The sequence below is a fragment of the Leguminivora glycinivorella genome, chromosome 6 (genome assembly GCF_023078275.1).
Source record: "Leguminivora glycinivorella isolate SPB_JAAS2020 chromosome 6, LegGlyc_1.1, whole genome shotgun sequence".
NCBI lineage: Eukaryota > Metazoa > Arthropoda > Insecta > Lepidoptera > Tortricidae > Leguminivora > Leguminivora glycinivorella.
In genome coordinates, this window is record NC_062976.1 from 4,917,236 (window position 1) to 4,939,852 (window position 22,617).

The window sequence follows — 22,617 nt, forward strand, 5'->3', positions numbered from 1 at the left end:
ATGATCACAACTTTGAGGACTAAAATAACTAAGTAACTATACCATCAGTTAAATACTAGGTGCGACAGGCTCGAGACTCAGCTTGTGCCGCGAGTCTAGTGACTGCACAGCGCTGGTTTTCAGCCCGTAAGACCTATTTCTTTGAGTGTATGAAAAAAGAATTGCTAGCTATCAGGGGTAATGACTTCTTAACCCGCGTTAACATTTGAATAGCTGCTCACAGGAGTTAAAATAACAATTATATAATAGGTAGTAATAGCAATTTAAATTTTAAATTTTTGCCAATAAAGTTTTACATTGTGTGAATAGTACTAGTATTAACCCTTAAATGCATGATTCTTCTTTTAATGAGAAATTAATGTATGTGATAGTATAAATAAAAGTTTCAAAATGAAAATATATTTATTAGCAATATTATCATTCATGTGCCATGTCCATGTCGACATGGTTAGGTAATATCGGATGGCTTATAAACAGAGATAGGATTTTTGTGTGCCATCTCATACTAAGTCACTAAGAATGTCGCAAATTCGTCCGATCTCTGCTTATAAAATATTTGGCACTTTTTTATGAAATGCCTGGTCCCTTACATTTTATTAAGCAACAGTACAATATGCAGTATATGTTGTGCCCATGGTACACGCGTTGATACCTCGGACCAGTTTGAAGTAGCCCTGGTCTCCTCTTTCAAGACCGCCAGAGTCCTTGAGGATCCAATACTTGGTACCGTTTTCTGTAACATGACAATTTGGAACATTATTTCAATTGATAACAGTAGTGCCACCCTATCCAATATAGTCTACTTAGACTGCAAACTGCCTGAGGTGTGGATTTTTACTTGAATTTAAAAACATTTAAAAAATGATACTTTTAAAAAGAAAAAAGAAAAAGAAGAACGAATCCATACTAATATTATTTAATAAATAGGAAAGTGTGTATGTCTGTTTGTGTGTCCATCTTTCACGGCAAAACGGAGCAACGAATTGACGCGATTTTTTAGGTGGAGGCAGTTGAAGGAATGAAGAGTGACGTAGGCTACTTTTTGCCTCTTTCGAACGCGAGCGAAGCCGCATGTTAGCGCTTCCAGTCCGGAGAATTTTCGATATTCGGCCAACACCACTACAGAAATGACAGATTAATTTAACACCATGTCAAACTAAATACAGAAGAAGACATACAAGTTGTAAAAAAGACTCTTTACCTTATTTTACAACGTACAGTCAACTAATTTGAATCCTAGGCCACCATAGAACCTTTTCAAAGTAGACGTTAAAGTAGCTTCCATGGGAAATAAAGCACGGTGTCAATAAGATAGGGTTCCAAAGTGACCTAAGATTAATATTGGTCTACCATACTATTGATACCCACCAACGCCATAGCCAACCAACAGCACTCCATGGCAAACAAGATTACTGCAGTCGTGGGGATACACGATGCCTTTCTTGTGAAATGTTAAATCCATGGGATCTATAGCTGAAATGACGAGGAAACTTTAAACTTAACCTTGTTTTACATACATATATTTATAATATTGTCTTCAGTTAACGCTATAGTTATTCGTGAAACAAAACTATGTAAACGCATTACATCGCTTATAACCTGACTAATGATGTTTTTTCTTAGAACAAATTAAATTATCCTCATAGAAAATAATTTAATTTGTATTTTTAGTAGACACAGTTTTAATGATGTTTTTGCCTAATTAAGTCAAAGTAAAATTTATAATTTTTTTTTTGTGGTTTTCAAGTCGTAATAAAATATGGTAGTATTTTTTTCGGTTAATTGGACAGTAATTAGCAGTGATCGGTTTTTTGGATTCTACATGGGGTGAACGACCTCAATCATTATGTTAGTATGGAATTATGGATATGCCCCGGGAATCCGGGCTTAATGTTGTTAGAAAAGGCAAAAAAATATGTACAATGTCCACAATGCCAAATGGTTTTATTGCTCAACCAAAAATATAAAGCAACAACATTAACATTATAAACTTGAACTAAAAATAGTACATAACGTAATAGGCCTTACTAACATGCGATTTCATAACCACTATAAATATCTCCAACAATTTAAAAATGTGAGCTAAAGCTTTGATATTCTTACAATAAAATTTAGAAAAACAATTTAAATTTAATGTTCGGTTTGTATAAATATCATGATAGATGTAAGGTAATACTTTGTGGAGGTTCTAATATATTTTGCTTAATAGAGTGTAGAGATTAGGAAAAGAATAGAAGTTTTTGTCTCAACTGGTTGCCATGTAAGAGTAAAAAGTTCCTTAGAGATAATTTCGTCGTATCAATATTAACTTTTCTACTTGATATCCCGCGAGGGTGAATCCAAAAAACCGATCACTGGTATTTAATAATATAAAATAGACTTTAAAAAAGGGTCAAGTAGCCTATTCCCATAGAAAATGTGAAATTCGTGCCATATTTATTGCCTAGATTGATTGACCTTGTCTATACGTAAATCAAATTTGCATCATCACTTATACGTACCCACTGATAAAGGTCCCTTTTCATACACGAGCTGTTTCAGTGTTTCCTCATCTGTAGATTTTAGAACTGTGTGTCCTGTGACCTTAGTTATTACCTTTTTGGTATCTTCTATGCACGTTTCTGATTGAACTCCTTTATATGGGTAATCTTTCTCTAACACTACGCCAAATTTCTCATGGTAACTGCGAAAAACTCATGTATGTATCAACAAATAGTTAATTATTAATAATATTTGTGTCGCTTAATTTCAAACTCATATTCTATGGTTGACTGGTAGAGAATGCCTTAAGGCATTAAGTCCGCCATTTGTACTTTTTTTCCAATTGTGCAATAAAGTTTAAATAAATAATAAATAAATAAACTCGGGTAAATCTATTCTGCTTTAAGGTTGATTATATAAAGAAATATATATGATCTGAAAGACAATCAACCCTCTAGCAGAATGGATTTACCCAAGTTTAATTGAAGTTAAGCGACACATTTTCACCACACTACTGACGTGCCGACGGAAAGTTTCCAAAATTCTGAAATTTTCACATAGGAAAACTTCGGAAACTTTCCATACTTTATATGGACAATTGTATGGATGGAAACTTTCCATTTCATAAATTTAAATTCCCTTTATTTTTCGTGAAATTTTCGTGAATTTTTCAAGAAATTTAAGATGTTTTTGGAAAGTTTCCGCAACTTGCACATCATTACACCACTCCAACTACTAAAATCTTTCTTAAACCTTTACTAATGTTGTGGTAGTGTGGCGTGGTAACACTAAATAACAATATTTTCACGAGACCATCTAGTAAAGGCTGTCTTGACTCTTCGAAAACGGTTGGAAAGGTTAAATTTTTTCCACAAGAGTGTAAAATAGCAGTAGAGTGTAAAGGAGTGTATACTGCCTACATATAAAATTTTATTTGATTTTAAATCATAAATGTTTATTAAATTGATGGATTTGACCTAATTTGAGGTTTTACAGTTAGTATATTGGTGGTTGGTGTGGCGAAAAATGTTTTGTTTCACTCGGGGGCAAAGTTTCTTTAACCTTCGTGCCTTGAAACCCTTGCTACGCTCGACACTCATAGTTCAATATTGGTATCTTTCGCGTGCTCGGGTATCAATATTAGAAAGAGCAATTAAAAACTATGTAAAAGTTCAGTGCTTGCATTTTTAGAGCGAAAAATTATGCCCTTATCTTGTAGAGTTTAAAATAACTTGCAAGATTTGACTTAAAGTTAAGTGAAAGCTTGTAAATAATAGTTATTTGTTATACAAGGGGGCAAAGTTGTATTTTAACGCCGAGTGTGCAATTGAAAAACGAGCAAGTGAAAGGATTCTATAGTTGAACCACGAGCAAAGCGAGTGGTTCGAGAATAGAATCCTGAACTTGCGAGTTTTTTAACACACGAGAAGTAAAATACATTTGCACCCGAGTGTAACACAAAACTTTTCCCCTCACTACAGCGAGGAAACTACAACGCAAAAAATGCGTTTATCGCTGCTTCCAGGAGTTCCACAGGTGGTAAATCATCTTTATTACTAGATTCACCTACTTTTATCAATTTTAAAGCAGTTAATTTGACTTTATTCAAGGTCAAATTACTTTACCCACTAGTGGATAAAATGCGTTTTTACCCGCTGGTATTAAAGGACAAAACACGTGTTTCCGAGCTAGTGAGGGGAAAAAATAATTATTGGGATATTTTGGGAATTATAAATTGAAATAGATATCATACACGAAAGAAAAAACGGCAAGGCCCACTGGTGGCCGAGCCGGGAATCGAACCCGGGTCTTCAGCTTACGCGGCTAACGTCTTTACCACTAGACCACACGCCCGCCGTTCCCGATTCCCGGCTCGGCCACCAGTGGGCCTTGCCGTTTTTTCTTTCGTGTATGATATCTATTTCAATTTATAATTTATATATAGTAGTGTGACTACTTGGAAAAATAACAAATCAAAAAAATATTCAATAAAATAATTTGATTTGTTCCCTAGTTGTATATTTTGGGAACTTACGCCATAACAGCCCCAGGCCAGCCTCCTGAACAATTGTCTAAATCGTCTTCGTCAACTCCTTGTCTCCCAGTCATGTCATAACTATCATAACGATTTGTTATGCAGTCCAAGCTCTGCTGTTCAGAAAATGCTAGGGCTTTACCGTGTTTAATGGCGTATTGACTTTCAATAACTCCTGTAAACATATTATATAGAAAAAAATCACATATTATAAAAGTCTAATAATACGACTTTTATAATATGTGAACGTATGAATAAATAAAATGACGTTACTCTGAATTGGTAAATATCTTAAACTAAAAAAACTTAAAGGAATATGTATCAAGCTTTTTCTATGGATCAAGATAGTACAAAGTACATTAACATACAAAATACATTTAAATACAAAGCTAAATTATTTTTAGGCATTGGAGAAGACATAACTATTCAATCGCGTTTGATGTCTTCATTCATTTTATTTTTAAAATATAGTAAACAATCATAAACGTGCAAAACATAAGCGAAAATAATGATTACCATACCAGTAGCGCAGAAGATCCAACAACTCAAACAATAACCTTGATCCTTGACGTGAGTGACGGCTCCATGGTCCCTCCAGTCCCACTGTTCCGGAGCAGTGATCTCATGGGGGTGATAATGCATCTCAATCGCAGTTTCATCAACGAACTCACTCAGGAGCATATTGCTATATCGTTCATCAGGCGCCAGATCCGCAAAACGAGTTACTTCAAACACACTTTGCGCGTGTATTGCGTTGCGTTCATTGATTTCAATTAAAGATTTCTTGAAAATCTCAAGTCTATGTAAATATTCTTCCGGATCGTACGTTTTGCCATGTTTTTGGACAAAGTTTTTGAAAAGGTTGTGAGCGTCACTCAAATCGTAATATGGTTTTTCAAATAATTCGATTGCGGTAGTGCCAACTACCAGGAGTAAAAATAGCGGAAACATGGTGTCGAAAGACTAATGATGTGCTCGACTAACTGTAAATCTACCTTTTTATATAACGTGTAAATTTCTTTTATGTCTTTGAGAGTTTTTTAATATTTCATAAACCAATAGGCACTGATTAATTGTGAAGAATGTAACGTAACTGACGTCACTTAAAGTATCACTGTAAATTATTGAAATTCTTACCTACATGTGTAATAAAATTACTACCTACACGTGTAACTTTAAGTTCAGAAAACAGTGATTTAGTCACAAAATACATATTATTTTAATTACACACAGATCTTATCTGAAAAGAAGACTTTTGAGGAACTTTTTTAGGTATTGATCCTGCAGACTTTTCAACATATCACTCAGGAATACTAAAACCCAAAGACTGCAATGATATTGTTTGCCATGCTGTGCTGTTAGTTGGTTATGGGATAGGTATGAATATTTTTTTTAAATTATAAATTATGCAGAAAATACAGAATTTCTCTCTTATGCTCATATTAATTATTTATCAGAAAGTACGTGGCTGATTACTGCTTTGAGACTTTAAAGTAAATTACGAAAATGAATTGGAATTGATTAATAAACAAAATTTACAGTTCCCGTGATGGTTTTCAGCATTGGGCAAAACAGTTTAGCGAGTTTTTCATCTTCGCCTACTAAAATTTTGAATGCAGTTGGTATGGAAATATTATAATTATTTTGTAATTTATTACAGAAAATGGCACCAAGTATTGGATCATCAAAGATTCTTACGGTCCCGAAGAGAGAGACCATGGCTATGTCAAGTTGGTGCGAGGAATCAACGCGTGTTCTATGGGAACCACTTTTACTATGTCGTGTACTGTTGAGTGATGGTTCGAAGAATTTTACACAATCATTCGCTTTATGGACGTTAAACTTTCGTGAGACATATTCAAATATATAGATATTTATACGGATGTACTCACTTTAATATATGGGTCGTTCTATCGTTTCGTGCCGATTTGTCGTTTTTTGTTATAACTTTTTTTTTTAAAGGTATGGTCGTTATTTTGATATTGCGAATGTATATACACATAGTAACTATGTTTTAGTGAAAGGCACCTTTATACTAGTTTTACTTTCTAAGAAAAATTAAGGATTGTAATGAAGGCGTAGATGGAAATGAAAATCCATGGGAAGGTAATGTCCACGTAAGGATGGAAATGAAATTGATTATATTTTAAAAGATGGAGGCTTAAAATAAAACGATTTAATACCTGTTTTATAATATAATAATCAACTGTTTGATATTTTCCAAATTTTCGTGAGCCAAGTTTAGGTACATACTGGACTTGTCTTCGGCTTTCACGACTTTCACGAGATTCTCATCATGGGGGATGGTGATGTCAACGAGCACGGCCCGGCGTTGTGGTCGATCTATTACCACAATGTCAGGCTTATTGGCTACAATAGTCCTGTCAGATCGTTCGATCCCAATAGAGCGAGCGTGGCATAACCGATTTCGATAACTGGCGCAGTTATATACTAAGGACGGCAGTGTAGTATGGTACTTCGCGGTCCACAAGACCGTATTGAAGAGCAAACTGCTGGTGAATAATCCTGGCTACAAGATTATGACTGTACAAGTACTCACCGTTAGCAAGATGAGAACAACCCGAGATGATAGATGATATGCCTGAGTGACTCTCCGGGACGGCAGCATGCCCGACAAATGTCGACCGTACCGTCCTTCAGGATATATTTCCGGTAGTTTTTCGTCATCATAACTTCCTCCGCAATTGCACAGGCAAAACCCTCGGTTTCTCCATAGAGGTCCCCGAATCTTAACTAGTTCAATGATGCGAGCAGGTCTACATCTGGTCCCGTGAGGGCCTTGTAGAACCGCCCTTGTAGCGGCTTGCTCTCTCATACTGCCTTGCGGTCCGCAGTACTTAGTACCACAGGTTTGCGCCAGTTTTCTTTCGCCAAGGAGAGCGGCGTGAGGTTTCTGTCTACTGCCACCACATCACGATGCATCCCACACTCGTTGTTAAGTAAGTAATTCCTGAGGTAGTACACCTCGAGGTTGTCGAGATTTTTGGCGTTTAGGAAGCCTCGACTTCCGCACTTCCGTGGGATGTACAATCTCATGACTGTAACATACGATGTGTGGTGAGCAGTAGGCGAACCCTTCGAACCAGGGCGTCCAGCTCGGTCTGGGTCCACTTTAGTATGCCAAAAGAGTATAATTATGAGTAGGGGCATTAACCAGGCATTAAAGACGCGCACTTTGTTCCTCCTCCACACAAAATACTGTTAAGGACTTTTGTGAGCCGACTGAAAAAGCGCTCCTTCACCGACCATTTAATGTCATTATCCTCAATACCCAACGACTGTGGCATACCAAGGTAGGTACTTATAGGTTTCTGATTTAGAGATAGATATTAACGACACATTGTCTCAGAAAAGTGTAAATTTTCTGAATTTACTACCTTCCCCCGCTATACATGCATATCCGCACTCTTATCGACACCAAATTCCATTTTGATGGCGGTACTGAAAACTTCTGTGGTTTTCAATAGCACCATCAGATCTTGGGTGTTCGGTGAAAATTGTTTGAGATCCTCCAAGTACAGAAGGTGAGAAATGACTTCACCCTCTCTCTGAAGCTGGCAACCTAGCCCAGAATCCTTCAGCAGAGTGCCGAGAGGATTCAGAGCTTGGCAGAACCACTATGGACTCAAATGTCACCCTGGAATATTTCATTATGAAGTCCGGCGGGCCAAGGGGGTCATCCCTGTCTCCTGTCTGACGAAGGACTGTGGTCCACTGCCTCATACCTACATGCGGCCAGGACGGATATTAAAACTGCATTAAGTTTATACAGCTCCAATATCCGTCTCAGCCATAAGTGGGGCACCGAATCTGTGCCTTCTTATATTCAATCCAAGCGGCCGAGATGGTCTTTTGTTCCGCTGAACTTGTTGGCGTATAGATTAGAATAGGAGCTCTTTAGTATCGCGGGACCCAACCCTACCAAAGACATTTTGAGCGGAAGCCAAAATATTGTTAGAGGTAATGTTCGCGTTAACGTTTGCTCTCAAAATAGATGGAAAGAGCTTGTATAGTGCAGGCATTAGGCAAGCACGTAATGGGTCTATAGTTTTTTGCTTCCGTGTTACTACCGGACTTATACAACAGGAAAGTAACACCAGTTGGATCCAAGATCTTGCGCTTGGCTTGTTGAAATTGCGTTGCCAGTCAGAAGTTCCGCGGAGAAGGAGAAGCGGAGTCCGCGCGAGCAGCGAGAGCCACCTAGCGAAGCCAATCAAGTGTGGCGTCATCCAGCCACTTTGACTGCTGAATGACGCGCATCTGATCCGATAGCCGTTGGTCCGATACGGTGGTGGATGGCTCAAGTGCCTGAAACAGACGTAGCATCTGAAACGGTACGCGGATAGCCAGGTCCGGCCCTCTGTAGCCCCATTATTATCATTTCCTTCCAAACTGATTCATTCCCTTCCACGCCAAAATTGGAAGGAAATGGACGGAAATGAATTGGAGCGGAATGAAGTTTTAACGTTTATTTCAAATATCTTCGCCGTCTCTCGGACTTCAAGGCCACCAAGCAAGCCAAATGAAGACATACCTAAATGATAATAAATTAACTTGACAAGCAATTTCTTTCACTACATGATGTCAAAATAATAACCGGATGGTAATGAGTACTTACTCAGGACGAAACTGGATTTTGATGAGGAGAATCGAAATTGTGGGTAAACCATTAACGTGCGTCCTTCCCCATTGACAAATCGTGGCAGGCTGAGGCGGCAGAGACACGCGGGGATCACGGGTGTTTGTAAATAAAGGTGCGTTCAAACTGGACAAGTCTGACAATTTTTTCGACTGGAAATGAAATTGCGCGCGTGACAAAATTAAAAAGTGCGTTCTCTCTGTCAAAGATGCACGCTAGCTAAGCTGAATATGCACTCACATAGTATTAGTTATATACTTACTTATGATCAATAAAGAAAACTGGGGTTTAAGAGTTTTGAATGATTCACGGTTATTTTCATTAGACTTATATTGACCGGGATATAGACCGTGATTACCTTTTTGATTTTAATTAGGCGTAATAAGATCCCAACTCATGATGCTGACGCATTGCGACAAGATGTTGCTGTAGTCCTGAGGCACGCAAAACTACCTCGGAGTAATATAAGTAAGGAGGAATGGGAAGCTCTGAACGACCTGCGGTCTAATCCTGACATTTTGACCTTGAAGGCAGACAAGGGCAATGCCACAGTAGTTATAGATGTCAGCGATTATGAGAGCAAGATAAATGGACTGCTGAGTGATGAAGCAACCTATAAAAAGGTAAATTACGATCCTACAGCCCGGTACAATCGTGCCACATTGACACTGGTCAAGGAGTGTGAACAGGTATTAACTGAGGATACGGTGAAGTTTCTATTGCGACCCAGAAATGTTCTATCGCCTAAAATATATGGTTTGCCGAAAATACACAAAGTTAATTCTCCCTTACGGCCCATTGTAAGTCAGATTGATTCACCCACGTACGATTTGGCAAAACACGTCGCGAAGGTGCTGCAACAGTTGGTTGGGCGGACGGAATCGTATGTGAAGGACTCTCGCCATTTTATTGAGATTGTACAGGACATTAGGATTGAACCAGATGAAGTGATGGTCAGTTTTGACGTAGAGTCACTGTTCACTAATGTACCTGTAACTGACAGCATTGAGGTAGTACGAAATATGATGCAGGAGAATGGCATCCCATTAGAATACGTGAAGCTTCTCGAACACTGCCTCACTACAAATTATTTTCTGTTTCGCGGGCAATATTACATACAGGCAGAGGGAGTAGCGATGGGCAGTCCAGTGGCACCAGTTGTGGCTAACATCTGGATGGAACATTTTGAGCACAAAGCCCTCGCTGCGCCCCCAGTTCCCGTTAAAATTTGGAAGAGGTACGTGGATGACGTGTTCTGCGTAATAAAGGGTAGCAAGGAGGAAGCTGATCTGTTGTTACGACACCTGAACAGCGTGCATCGATCCATGTCGTTCACATTGGAAATGGAAAAAGATAGGGGTATTGCATTTCTTGATGTGAGCTTGAAGGTTGGAGCCGAGGGCATGCTGGGACACTCTGTCTATAGGAAACCGACGCATACAGATCGTTACTTGCATGCGAGCTCACACCATCATCCCAGACAGTTAAACTCGGTCGTAACATCACTAACCAATCGAGCACACGCTTTGTGTGACTCCTCTCATCTTGTACAGGAGTTGAACCATGTTCAGAGAGTCCTGAGGAGAAATGGTTACCGAGTTAACGTTAATAAACGGGATGCAAAACCCAAGCACCTCACTCATCGCGTAGAGAGACAACCAGCGTTTATGCCGTACGTAAAGGGAGTGACAGATAAGATCTCTAAAATACTAAACAATTACTCTGTAAAAACTATCTTCACCCCACACAGGAAAATTGCACAGTTCTTGCGGTCACCTAAGGACAATTTTCCTCTGGAAAAACCTGGTGTGTACAAAGTTGAGTGCAGTTGTGGCAGTTCTTACATAGGGCAGACCAAGCGCACTATTGCCTGCAGAATTAAAGAACACATTGCTGCAGTCAAAAAGAACGATACTCGCAAGTCTGCTATTGCTCAACATCTCATTGAGTCGGGTGCAAATCATTGGATCGAGTTGCATAGTCCTAAGGTAATTTCGACGGAACGCCACTACATACCGAGATTGGTAAGAGAAGCCATTGAGATTCACAAATATAAAAATTTCAATCGTGAGGATGGCTTCAAACTATCTAATGTATGGAATCCAGTGATTTGTTTGTGTAAAAAACCGGTGAAGTCAGAATTGAACAAACGTAGTGACACTGTGAGTATAGTGTGTTTGGACAGACCATCGAGTGTGAACGCGACCAGTGGTAACGCTGAAAGTGAACGCAGCCGACGCGCGCGAAGGAGGGTAGATCGCGCGCTGTCTATACAACTTTAACATCCACCCGCCTTCGTCAGTTTTCCGTGATCATGATGCATGCAACTGCGTCGAAATATGGGAGGAGCTCGACAAAAATCATGTTTTTTATTTTTATAAAAAAAAAAAGGTAATCACGGTCTATATCCCGGTCAATATAAGTCTCAAACACCAAATCGGCACGAAAAGATAGAACGACCCGCGATTGGCAATATGTTTTGAGTCATATGACCAGGCATCGGACAAAAAGTGCCTATGACGTCAAACCACTTATAGGATGATTTTAAATAGTATCTATGATTTTCATAAACAATTATCACTTATCTGTTTATCAACCTCGTTATTAAACGATATCGCCACTTGAAATGAGTAAGTACGTAGGTACGTTACGTTTTTTACTAATCTTACCTACTGTTCCCACCTTTGAGTTTTAAACCTATTTATCTGAGTTCCCACAGATTTATTCAGTCCTAATTGAAGGGATGTTTACAAAAACAACATAACTGACTACACTGGTTGACACCTGTCACGATCAAAAATGTTGTTCTAAAAGTGTCAACCGCTCTAAGCAGTTATGTTGATTTTGTAAATATCCCTTCAATTAATTTCAAATAATCGTACTTTATGTTAACAAATCTCGTGAATACATATTTTATTCACTAACATCATCCTACCTGTATTATGAATTCCATAGATTTATTTACGATTATTTTGTTACTTCATTAATACTACTTTGTTACTACATGTCACACGGAAGTTTAAATACCAACATCCTGTGTAGAAGATTACCTACGTCATTTTTACGTCATCCGCACTTTTTGTCCGATGCCTGCATATGACCCATAGCGATATACATATTTACTGTAACTACGTGTAATTGGATTTATTCATATACATGAAAGTGTCATGTAGAATTAGTTTCTTCTTTTCATTTTTTTCAACATCATTTGCTCTCTGCCTTTATCTTTACGATTCGCGATTTATGCAATCAAACCATAAATATTCAAATTATTCAAAGCTATGTACCTATTTATCTACACATGTATACATATTACGTATGTATTATTTTATATTAACGTCAATAAACTACTTTGAATTTCCTTGGTTATTTTTTTGGATCGCCCTACTCATTCATATATTTTGATTATGTCAGGGGCGGCTCACTCTGCGATTCTATCGCCGCGCTACAAGTACATGCTGGCGGCCGCGAGTTCGCGGCCTTCTCAGGGGTGGCGCGCGTTCTCACGAAACGCACGTTCGCATTTTCTATTGCTACTTTATGTCGCGAGATTTTTTTAAGGTTCTTATGCGATGTTTGCGTGTGGAATGTCTAATGATGCTTAGTTGAATAAAATAAAAACCATATAGGACATTCTTACACAGATCTACTATTAATTAAGTCCCACGGAAAAGTGGAATAAGGCTTGTGATGTTGGAGCTTAAATAAAAATATATAAATACTGTATCTATACCTAGAAAGTACCCAAGATTTGAATATAATAGTATAACATTTTTTCTGAGTATTAATTCGTTTTAATCCATAGGCAACCCTATAGCCGGTCGCGGCGCACGTGCGGCTCGTTTCTTTGTTAGCATTTTGTAGGCATTTAAAAAGGCGGCATTTCGTGAACATCAAAGCAGTGGGCCTTCTGTACTTGTACTATTATATATTCTGTGTTACTTGTACTATTATATATTCTGTGATTATGTTTAAAAATTACTGTGTTTAGACATCTGTCTGGCTGGATACAGGATGACAGGATGTCAATCCTGTATCTCATCTTCTATGATCTTTTTCCTAAAACCACAAATATATGGAAGCAAAACCATGTATAATGTCAGTAAATATTACATACCAAGGTCGCCGTTTAATACATGGAAATCTACGAATACCGTATTTACTATTAAGTAATGACATAATCTATGCAAGTTGTCCATTTCAAAAGCCTTTGGAATCATTGTTATGTAGTTGTTTTTAATATAAAAAAGACAAATAATCACTGCAAGATTTACCATCGTTATATTCCATCTTTTGGCTGCCAACCATCAAACAAACAGTATTAACCACACCATCGTCAAAGTCATCTCACCCGAAAAAAAAAATGCAAACATACAGGTGAGACGTGACTAACACCATTACGAAGCTTAGGCCGGCAACAGACAGTCTTAAGTTTCATAATCTTAAAAAATCATAATCTTATGAAATCAGATCGAGTGCACGGATTTCCATACAATTTCGCAACTGTCCACACACAGTTTTATTTTTTAAGATTATGATTTTTTTCAGATTGATCTGACAGATTGGTAACAATGTGAATTTTAAAAATGTGTGTGGCAAGGCAGTCGATCTTATTTTATAAGATTATGATTTTTTCAGATTATGAATTTCAAGACTGTCTGTTGCCGGCCTTAAATATACTTTGGGCGGCTTTTGACATTTAGATAAACCACAGGAGCTGCGGGTGTAAATAATCATCTAGTATACGTAAATGTTATATTAGGAATTTCAATAATTGACAACATGTCATATTTTTGATTACTACTTTTTATTGTTTGAAAGAACTCAATAATAAAGAATACACATTTTTTTTATTTAAAAAAAACTTACATTTTAACGCGAAAATCCCTTTTTATTACTACTTCGAGCAGAAAGAGCGTAAAATAGAAACGTCAAGACTCAATTAAATGACGTCACATGTGTTGTTTCATACACCTAAGAAAACGACAAAATCATCCCTAAAAAAAGTTTTTAACAGTCAGCTAAACAGTCCGAGATGTCTGACTGTCAAGTGTCACTGTCAACAAATGTGAGTGTGTTTAGTACAACATCCTACTTTGTCGGTTAACATCAAAGCGGACAAAGACAAACTGACAAAGCGGCTTTATAGCTATCGACAAAGTGGGACGTTTTCCGTGCACATTCACAAATATTGAATAGCTACTAGCTATGGAATGCAGAAGTAAAAGGAAGGAAATCTGTCAAAGTAGTCAAGTGTCACTGTCAACAAATGTGAGTGTGTTTAGTAAAACGTCCTACTTTGTCGGTTAACATTAAGGCGACAAAGCGGACAAAGACAAACTGACAAAGCGGCTTTATAGCTATCGACAAAGTGGGACGTTTTCCGTACACACTCACAAATATTGAATAACTACGAGCTACTGCGAATGCAGAAGTAAAAGGAAGGAAATCTGTCAAAGTAGATTCGTCGAAAAATGACGTGTCAGACCCTTATGTGCTTGCAGTTGCAGCGCCACCTATCTATGGTTTTATATGTGCATTTCTGATACTCATAAAGCTTTCACTCCTTATCTCTAATATCCATACCACAAGCGGTGATAAGTGTCACAGTCAAACTCAAGTGACATCCCAACCCGAAGATTTTTTTGGCTATAGTGGCAGCTCCGAACAACTATGTAACGTCACTTCCCCTTTAAACTATTTTTAAGAATATTTTGCTAAAAATATGCAAAAAAAAATATTATAAAATATATTTTTGTGATCTAAGTACAGACGTATATATCTCGAAACGGTTTTCGATTTTGGGACATTGAAAATTTTGAAACGTCAATTGCACCTGTAATTTTGAATGACGCAAATTGTATGTAAGGTCAGTGCGGGAAAGACGCCATGTACTTTATTTGAAATAAAGTTCGAGTGGATAAATTGAAATTCCTAATATAACATTTACGTATACTAGATGATTATTTACACCCGCAGCTCCTGTGGTTTATCTAAATGTCAAAAGCCGCCCAAAGTATATTTAAGGCCGGCAACAGACAGTCTTAAAATTCATAATCTGAAAAAATCATAATCTTATAAAATAAGATCGACTGCCTTGCCACACACATTTTTAAAATTCACATTGTTACCAATCTGTCAGATCAATCTGAAAAAAATCATAATCCTCAAAAATAAAACTGTGTGTGGACAGTTGCGAAATTGTATGGAAATCTTTGCACTCGATCTGATTTCATAAGATTATGATTTTTTAAGATTATGAAACTTAAGACTGTCTGTTGCCGGCCTAAGCTTCGTAATGGTGTTAGTCAGGTCTCACTAAGTACCTGCATGTTTGCATTTTTTTTTTCGGGTGAGATGACTTTGACGATGGTGTGGTTAATACTGCTTGTTTGATGGCTGGCAGCCAAAAGATGGAATATAACGATGGTAAATCTTGCAGTGATTATTTGTCTTTTTTATATTAAAAACAACTACATAACAATGATTCCAAAGGCTTTTGAAATGGACAACTTGCATAGATTATGTCATTACTTAATAGTAAATACGGTATTCGTAGATTTCCATGTATTAAACGGCGACCTTGGTATGTAATATTTACTGACATTATACATGGTTTTGCTTCCATATATTTGTGGTTTTAGGAAAAAGATCATAGAAGATGAGATACAGGATTGACATCCTGTCATCCTGTATCCAGCCAGACAGATGTCTAACCACAGTAATTTTTAAACATAATCACAGAATATATAATAGTACAAGTAACACAGAATATATAATAGTACAAGTACAGAAGGCCCACTGCTTTGATGTTCACGAAATGCCGCCTTTTTAAATGCCTACAAAATGCTAACAAAGAAACGAGCCGCACGTGCGCCGCGACCGGCTATAGGGTTGCCTATGGATTAAAACGAATTAATACTCAGAAAAAATGTTATACTATTATATTCAAATCTTGGGTACTTTCTAGGTATAGATACAGTATTTATATATTTTTATTTAAGCTCCAACATCACAAGCCTTATTCCACTTTTCCGTGGGACTTAATTAATAGTAGATCTGTGTAAGAATGTCCTATATGGTTTTTATTTTATTCAACTAAGCATCATTAGACATTCCACACGCAAACATCGCATAAGAACCTTAAAAAAATCTCGCGACATAAAGTAGCAATAGAAAATGCGAACGTGCGTTTCGTGAGAACGCGCGCCACCCCTGAGAAGGCCGCGAACTCGCGGCCGCCAGCATGTACTTGTAGCGCGGCGATAGAATCGCAGAGTGAGCCGCCCCTGACATAATCAAAATATATGAATGAGTAGGGCGATCCAAAAAAATAACCAAGGAAATTCCAAGTAGTTTATTGACGTTAATATAAAATAATACATACGTAATATGTATACATGTGTAGATAAATAGGTACATAGCTTTGAATAATTTGAATATTTATGGTTTGATTGCATAAATCGCGAATCGTAAAGATAAAGGCAGAGAGCAAATGATGTTGAAAAAAATGAAAAGAAGAAACTAATTCTACATGACACTTTCATGTATATGAATAAATCCAATTACACGTAGTTACAGTAAATATGTATATCGCTATGGGTCATATGACTCAAAACATATTGCCAATCGCGATATATTAAAGTGAGTACATCCGTATAAATATCTATATATTTGAATATGTCTCACGAAAGTTTAACGTCCATAAAGCGAATGATTGTGTAAAATTCTTCGAACCATCACTCAACAGTACAGGACATAGTAAAAGTGGTTCCCATAGAACACGCGTTGATTCCTCGCACCAACTTGACATAGCCATGGTCTCTCTCTTCGGGACCGTAAGAATCTTTGATGATCCAATACTTGGTGCCATTTTCTGTAATAAATTACAAAATAATTATAATATTTCCATACCAACTGCATTCAAAATTTTAGTAGGCGAAGATGAAAAACTCGCTAAACTGTTTTGCCCAATGCTGAAAACCATCACGGGAACTGTAAATTTTGTTTATTAATCAATTCCAATTCATTTTCGTAATTTACTTTAAAGTCTCAAAGCAGTAATCAGCCACGTACTTTCTGATAAATAATTAATATGAGCATAAGAGAGAAATTCTGTATTTTCTGCATAATTTATAATTTAAAAAAAATATTCATACCTATCCCATAACCAACTAACAGCACAGCATGGCAAACAATATCATTGCAGTCTTTGGGTTTTAGTATTCCTGAGTGATATGTTGAAAAGTCTTGAGGATCAATACCTAAAAAAGTTCAATTTTATTGAGACATTTATTCGTGATATACACAAACACGTACGTACGGTCAACCAATTTCAATCCTAGGCCACTCTGTAACCGGCCTGTGTTATTGACACCGTGCATTATTACCATTGAAGTCACTCTTGACGTTAATTGTGAAAAGGTTATACAGTGGCCTAGGATTCAAATTGGTTTACAGAGAACATATTCACACTACGCCAAGTAATAGAAAAATACAAGGAACACAGAAAGAGTTTGTTTATTGCCTTTGTCGACTACTCCAAGGCTTTCGACACTATATCACATGAGGCTCTATGGACTGCTCTGAGTAAACAGGGGATCGAAAGAAAATATATAAACATAATAAAGGAAATATACAAAAGAAGCAAGGCAACAGTAAAATTAGAAAGAAAGAGTAACAAGTTTAAGGTTGGCCGCGGAGTAAAACAAGGCGATCCAATATCTCCGAACCTATTTACGGCTCTACTAGAGGACATCTTCAGAAACCTAGACTGGTCGTTTTGTGGTATCAAAGTGGACGGACGTCGCTTAAATCATCTCCGTTTTGCGGACGACATAGTTTTACTGGCAGATAATCGAAGAGACCTTGTGTACATGCTCAAATCACTCAACTACGAGAGTGAAAAACGAGGTCTACAGATGAACCCAGAAAAGACCTGTGTAATGACGAACAACGATCCAGTGCCGATTACAATAAATCATAAAAATATTCAATATGTAAACGAATACGTGTACCTAGGACAACTAGTCTCATTACAACAGAGTTTCCCTGGAAATGAAATAGAGCGGCGTATTAAAAAGGCGTGGAGCGCATTCTGGTCCTACAAGCATATATTTAAATCTAATATGGATATAAAACTCAAAAAGAAAGTTATGGACTCAGTTGTGACCCCAACTCTGCTCTACGGATGTCAAACATGGCCGATTACTAAACATAGCATAAAACAGATTCAAGTTTTTCAAAGAAAGGCCGAAAGGATTATGCTAGGAATAAAGTTGAGCGATAGAGTCAGAAATAGTGAAATAAGGCAAAAAACAAAAGTAATGGACGCAGCGCGAAAGGGCGTGTGAATTAAAATGGCGATGGGCTGGGCATACAGCTAGGACTAAAGACGGACGATGGAGCGAAGCGATGTTACAGTGGTACCCCAGAGACAAACGCCGCCCTCCCGGCCGCCCGAAACGCCGCTGGAGAGACGACATTCAGGCCGTGGCCGGCGTCGCGTGGACCCGTGCCGCCGCCGACCGACAAACATGGCATAGTATGGAGGAGGCCTATGTCCATAAATGGACAGCCAATAGAATTTAATAACATAATAATCAAAAATGGAATAATCTGAATATAATAATAATGACATTTTATAATTATTTGACAACTTGTATCTATTTTTTGAATTATATAGATGATAATTTGTAGATAATAATAGATAAGTATGTTAGTTTAAGATATTTATTCAAAGTGTGATTAGTAATTAATATTCAATTTCGTATAAAATCATGCATGTATAAATTTATATTCTATTGGAAATAAATGGCTTTATTATTATTATTATTATTATTTGGGTTCTTTAAACTTCTCAGTACTCAGAGCACTGGCGTAATGAAGTACACGGGCCGAGGCCAAGTGTATATCATATTTAAATTTCATAATGTATATTCTAGTCTAGGTCTGTGTGAATAATTAAATGTCATTCTGTAAAAATTTGCGGGTGATTCGGCAAGTATTCAGGATTACAGCTTTCTGCATAACTGTGTAAGTCGATGGAGGCAGAGACAGAGATTTTAAAGAGGTATGTAATTGTTGAGGGATGACACCTGTGGTAGACAAAACAATAGGTACTATAGTAACACTCTTTAGCTTCCATATCCGGGCTATTTCTTCCTTTAAGTCTGTGTATTTGGATAGTTTTTCAGCTATTGTACTTTGAATGTTATGGGTGTTTGGGATGGCTATGTCTATTAAAAGGGCTGTTTTATTTGTTTTGTCTACCACAGTTATATCTGGTCTATTATAATGTGTGGTTCGGTCTGTTAATATGGCTCTGTCGAAGTACATTTTATGAGTAGTATTTTCGAGAACATTGACAGGTGTGTACTTATAGTATGCAGTGGCTGGAGGAGGGATCAGGTGGTATTTAAGCGCCAGTTTCTGGTGGACTATATTTGCTACCTGGTCATGCCTATGCTTATAATCGGTTTGGACTATTACAGAGAACAAGAGCAAGAAATAAAACGGCGAACAGCATTAAGTGTGCATCGCGAATATCATTATATAATAATTTTACAAGACATACGTATACCCAATGACACTATTAATTTTAGCTAAAGTCACTTCAATGTGTAGCAAACAAAGATTTTGATACCACTCCGAGATTGCACTCCGGTTACTGCTTAAGTCAATTTTATATGAATTAGTAATGATGTTTAAGTACATAACACAATAGAAAAGTTTACCAAAATAGTCGTCAATTCAACTTGGTCTAACTCTATGTAGAATCAATGTTCCAATAGGTACGATGAGCTCTGATGTTTCCTGGTAGAATACGAATGAAGAATGATGGATTTCAGTGTTGTGTTTTCAACTTTTAAGTCCTTCTTCATTAGATACAATTTTATCATTATCAATCTTATTATTAGATACTTACCGACTGACAAGGGTCCTTTTTCATATACAAGCTGTTTCAATGTTTCTTCATCCGGCTGGTAGACGGTGTAATCTGTGACTTTGGTAACGACCTTTTTACTATCTTCGGTACAAGTTCCTTGCTTTCCTGTATACGGGTAATCTGTTTCTGGTACAACGCCGAATCGTTTATGGTACCTGAGAAAATCTAACTTTAATAAAATTCTTACTAAAATTTTCCTAAAAAAAAAAAAAACTACTATATTTTATTAAAAAAATACCCAGACGCCAGCTACATCTTCACATCACATACCATTGTAGCGTTTATGCAATACGTACCAATTAACTAACTATGGAGCAAACGCGGCAATGGTATTGCTGGCAATTGTGTTGCCTGTGTAACAGCAGCTTTACTAATTTACTGACCGTGACCGTGAGTGAGTATTCCTTTATTAGACAGATTGAAATGTTTTACATTCTACATACTTACTTCATAACTACAGGAGGTTCTCCCCCCATACAATTATCATTGCTATTTTTTATACAGTCCAGACCCTGCTGTTCAGAAAAAGCAACTTTCTTGTTGTGCTTGATGGCATACTGGCCTTCAATAGCGCCTGCGAATATTTTAAAGAGAACAAAGATACAGTTAAATATGAATAAATGTGTGCAAATATGTGCATTCAAGTTCACCTGACCCGGGGAGTTATCAACATTGACAAATTTTGGGCATTTCAATTAATTGTAGGGGCAAATATTGAAAAACGCTTCCATTTGTTCCTTCTCATCTTTTAGGTAGGTAAAGTTTAATATTATAAAAAAAGTGTTTAGTTGTTACTTAATTCCCAATGAAAATATATGTAGAATAATTTCATTCAAATAAAAGAAAATTCAAACTCACCAGTAGCGCTGAAGATCCAGCAACTACCACAGTGGCCTTGATTCTTTACATGCGTGACGGCTCCATGGTCCCTCCAGTCCCACTGTTCCGGAGCCGTGATCTCCTCGGGACGAAGATGCAGCTTAATTGCTATTCTATCAATATCCTCAGACATTTTGAAACCATAGCCTGCTCTTAATTCTTCAGGTGTCATATCAACAAATCGAGTTATGCCAAAAACAGTTTCCGGAAACATGGCGTTACGCTCATTGATATCTGCTAAATTTTGTTTGAAAATCTCGAGTCTTTTCAAATATTCTTCAGGTTCATATGTTTTACCATGTTTCTGCGTGAAGTCTTTGAAAAGTTTGTGAGCTTCGTTCAAATCGTAATGTGGCTTAGCTAGAAGCTCAGTGGCAGTGCCCCATACTAGCAAAATAACTAGCGGGAACATAATGGTGTCAATAGAGAAACAACTAATACAATAAACGATATACTTATTGATTAAGGAAAATTATGGTTACTTTCTGCCATTATATACGTTGACCAAACGTTTTACGTCGTTATTAGTTTCATTGCTTTAAGTAAATATGTTTAATTGTCAAGAATGTAAATTGTTTAGTACCCTTCATAAATAAACATTAATTTCATTGCGTGGCTGTTTTTTATTAGTTTAGATACTAAAAGTATGCCGGGTGAAGCCTGTAACACGAGTAGCAAAAATTGAACTGTAACGTGTACTTAATATTTGATAGGCACATTGATAGCATTATTAGTGGAGCACTTAAATCTCTAGGTTTAATAATGCGTAATTCCATATACTTCACTCACGCTAAAACCCTTAAAGTCCTTTATTAGTGTCTTACATTTAGGAATTCATATGGCAAACCACCACGCCAGTGGAACTGGGCCGAGAGTAGGTGATGAGCCGTGTCGCATGCTTTTTATTCTGTTCTTCTATTACACATTAACGTAAATGAGGAGGCACACTGACATTTTACCCCGCCAGGCGGCGCCTATGCAAGAGTCTAGGCATGTCACTGTCATTCATATGTGAGAGAGAGAAAAAAACATAATTATCAGCTTCTCGCTCTCACGTCTCACGGACTAATAGGGTGGCGCCATCTGTCGTATCCTTTGAGTGTTCCTCCTCATTACATGCCTATTTCTACATAAGTAATATTTTAGGTAGATTAAAAACAGACGTTTCCCACCGATAATAAAGTCCAAAGTAATTTAAAAAATTACATATTTATTTTAGGCATGCGATTTGACAGTCGTCGAAAAGAGTATATACTTGTCAGTACATACATCTATCTCACGTTTTTCTCTTCTACCATTTGACAGATCTCCGTCATCTTGTGAAATGTATTCTTCCATTCTTCAGAATCGTTGAAGCAACGCTTGTTACAAACACGCGAAAGCTATGCAAAGTCTAATTTCGACCCATATGTCACGGCCAGGTATAGCCCCGGCGATTATCGTTAGACTTACAAGCCAAAGGTCACGGGTTCAAATCTCAGTCGTCGCATACGTAGGTGCGGATATTACAGCTTTTTTAATTCATTTTTTTTATGTTTTATTTATATTATAAGTTGATAAGTACAAGCTACTGCAATGACATTAAATACAAGGACGCACAATTCATAACAAAAA

At 37.3% G+C, this 22,617-nt stretch overlaps 1 protein-coding gene across 1 annotated transcript; it reads right to left on the bottom strand.

The window, feature by feature from the left end:
- Positions 1–481: 481 nt before the first annotated feature.
- Positions 482–21,449, bottom strand: LOC125226955 (oryzain gamma chain-like). The gene is made up of 10 exons (XM_048131138.1): positions 20,983–21,449; positions 20,572–20,698; positions 20,104–20,279; positions 17,336–17,440; positions 16,919–17,052; positions 5,038–5,479; positions 4,517–4,691; positions 2,502–2,683; positions 1,369–1,473; positions 482–733 (listed from the first exon to the last, which is right to left on the bottom strand). Exons 1-10 carry the CDS (start codon positions 21,413–21,415, stop codon positions 597–599), a joined length of 2,016 nt encoding a protein of 671 aa, XP_047987095.1. The 5' UTR covers positions 21,416–21,449; the 3' UTR covers positions 482–596.
- Positions 21,450–22,617: the final 1,168 nt, after the last annotated feature.

Bases quoted from the DNA above. Each gene is read 5' to 3' on its own strand.
- LOC125226955 (XM_048131138.1), bottom strand. From the start codon at position 21,415: ATGTTCCCGCTAGTTATTTTGCTAGTATGGGGCACTGCCACTGAGCTT. The intron at 20,699-20,982 runs GTGAGTTTGAAT...AAATATTCGCAG, and splicing joins CTGGATCTTCAGCGCTACTG to GCGCTATTGAAGGCCAGTAT. The intron at 5,480-16,918 runs TGATGGTTCGAA...GCACATCATTAG, and splicing joins CTATGTCCTGTACTGTTGAG to TCTTTCGACACCATGTTTCC.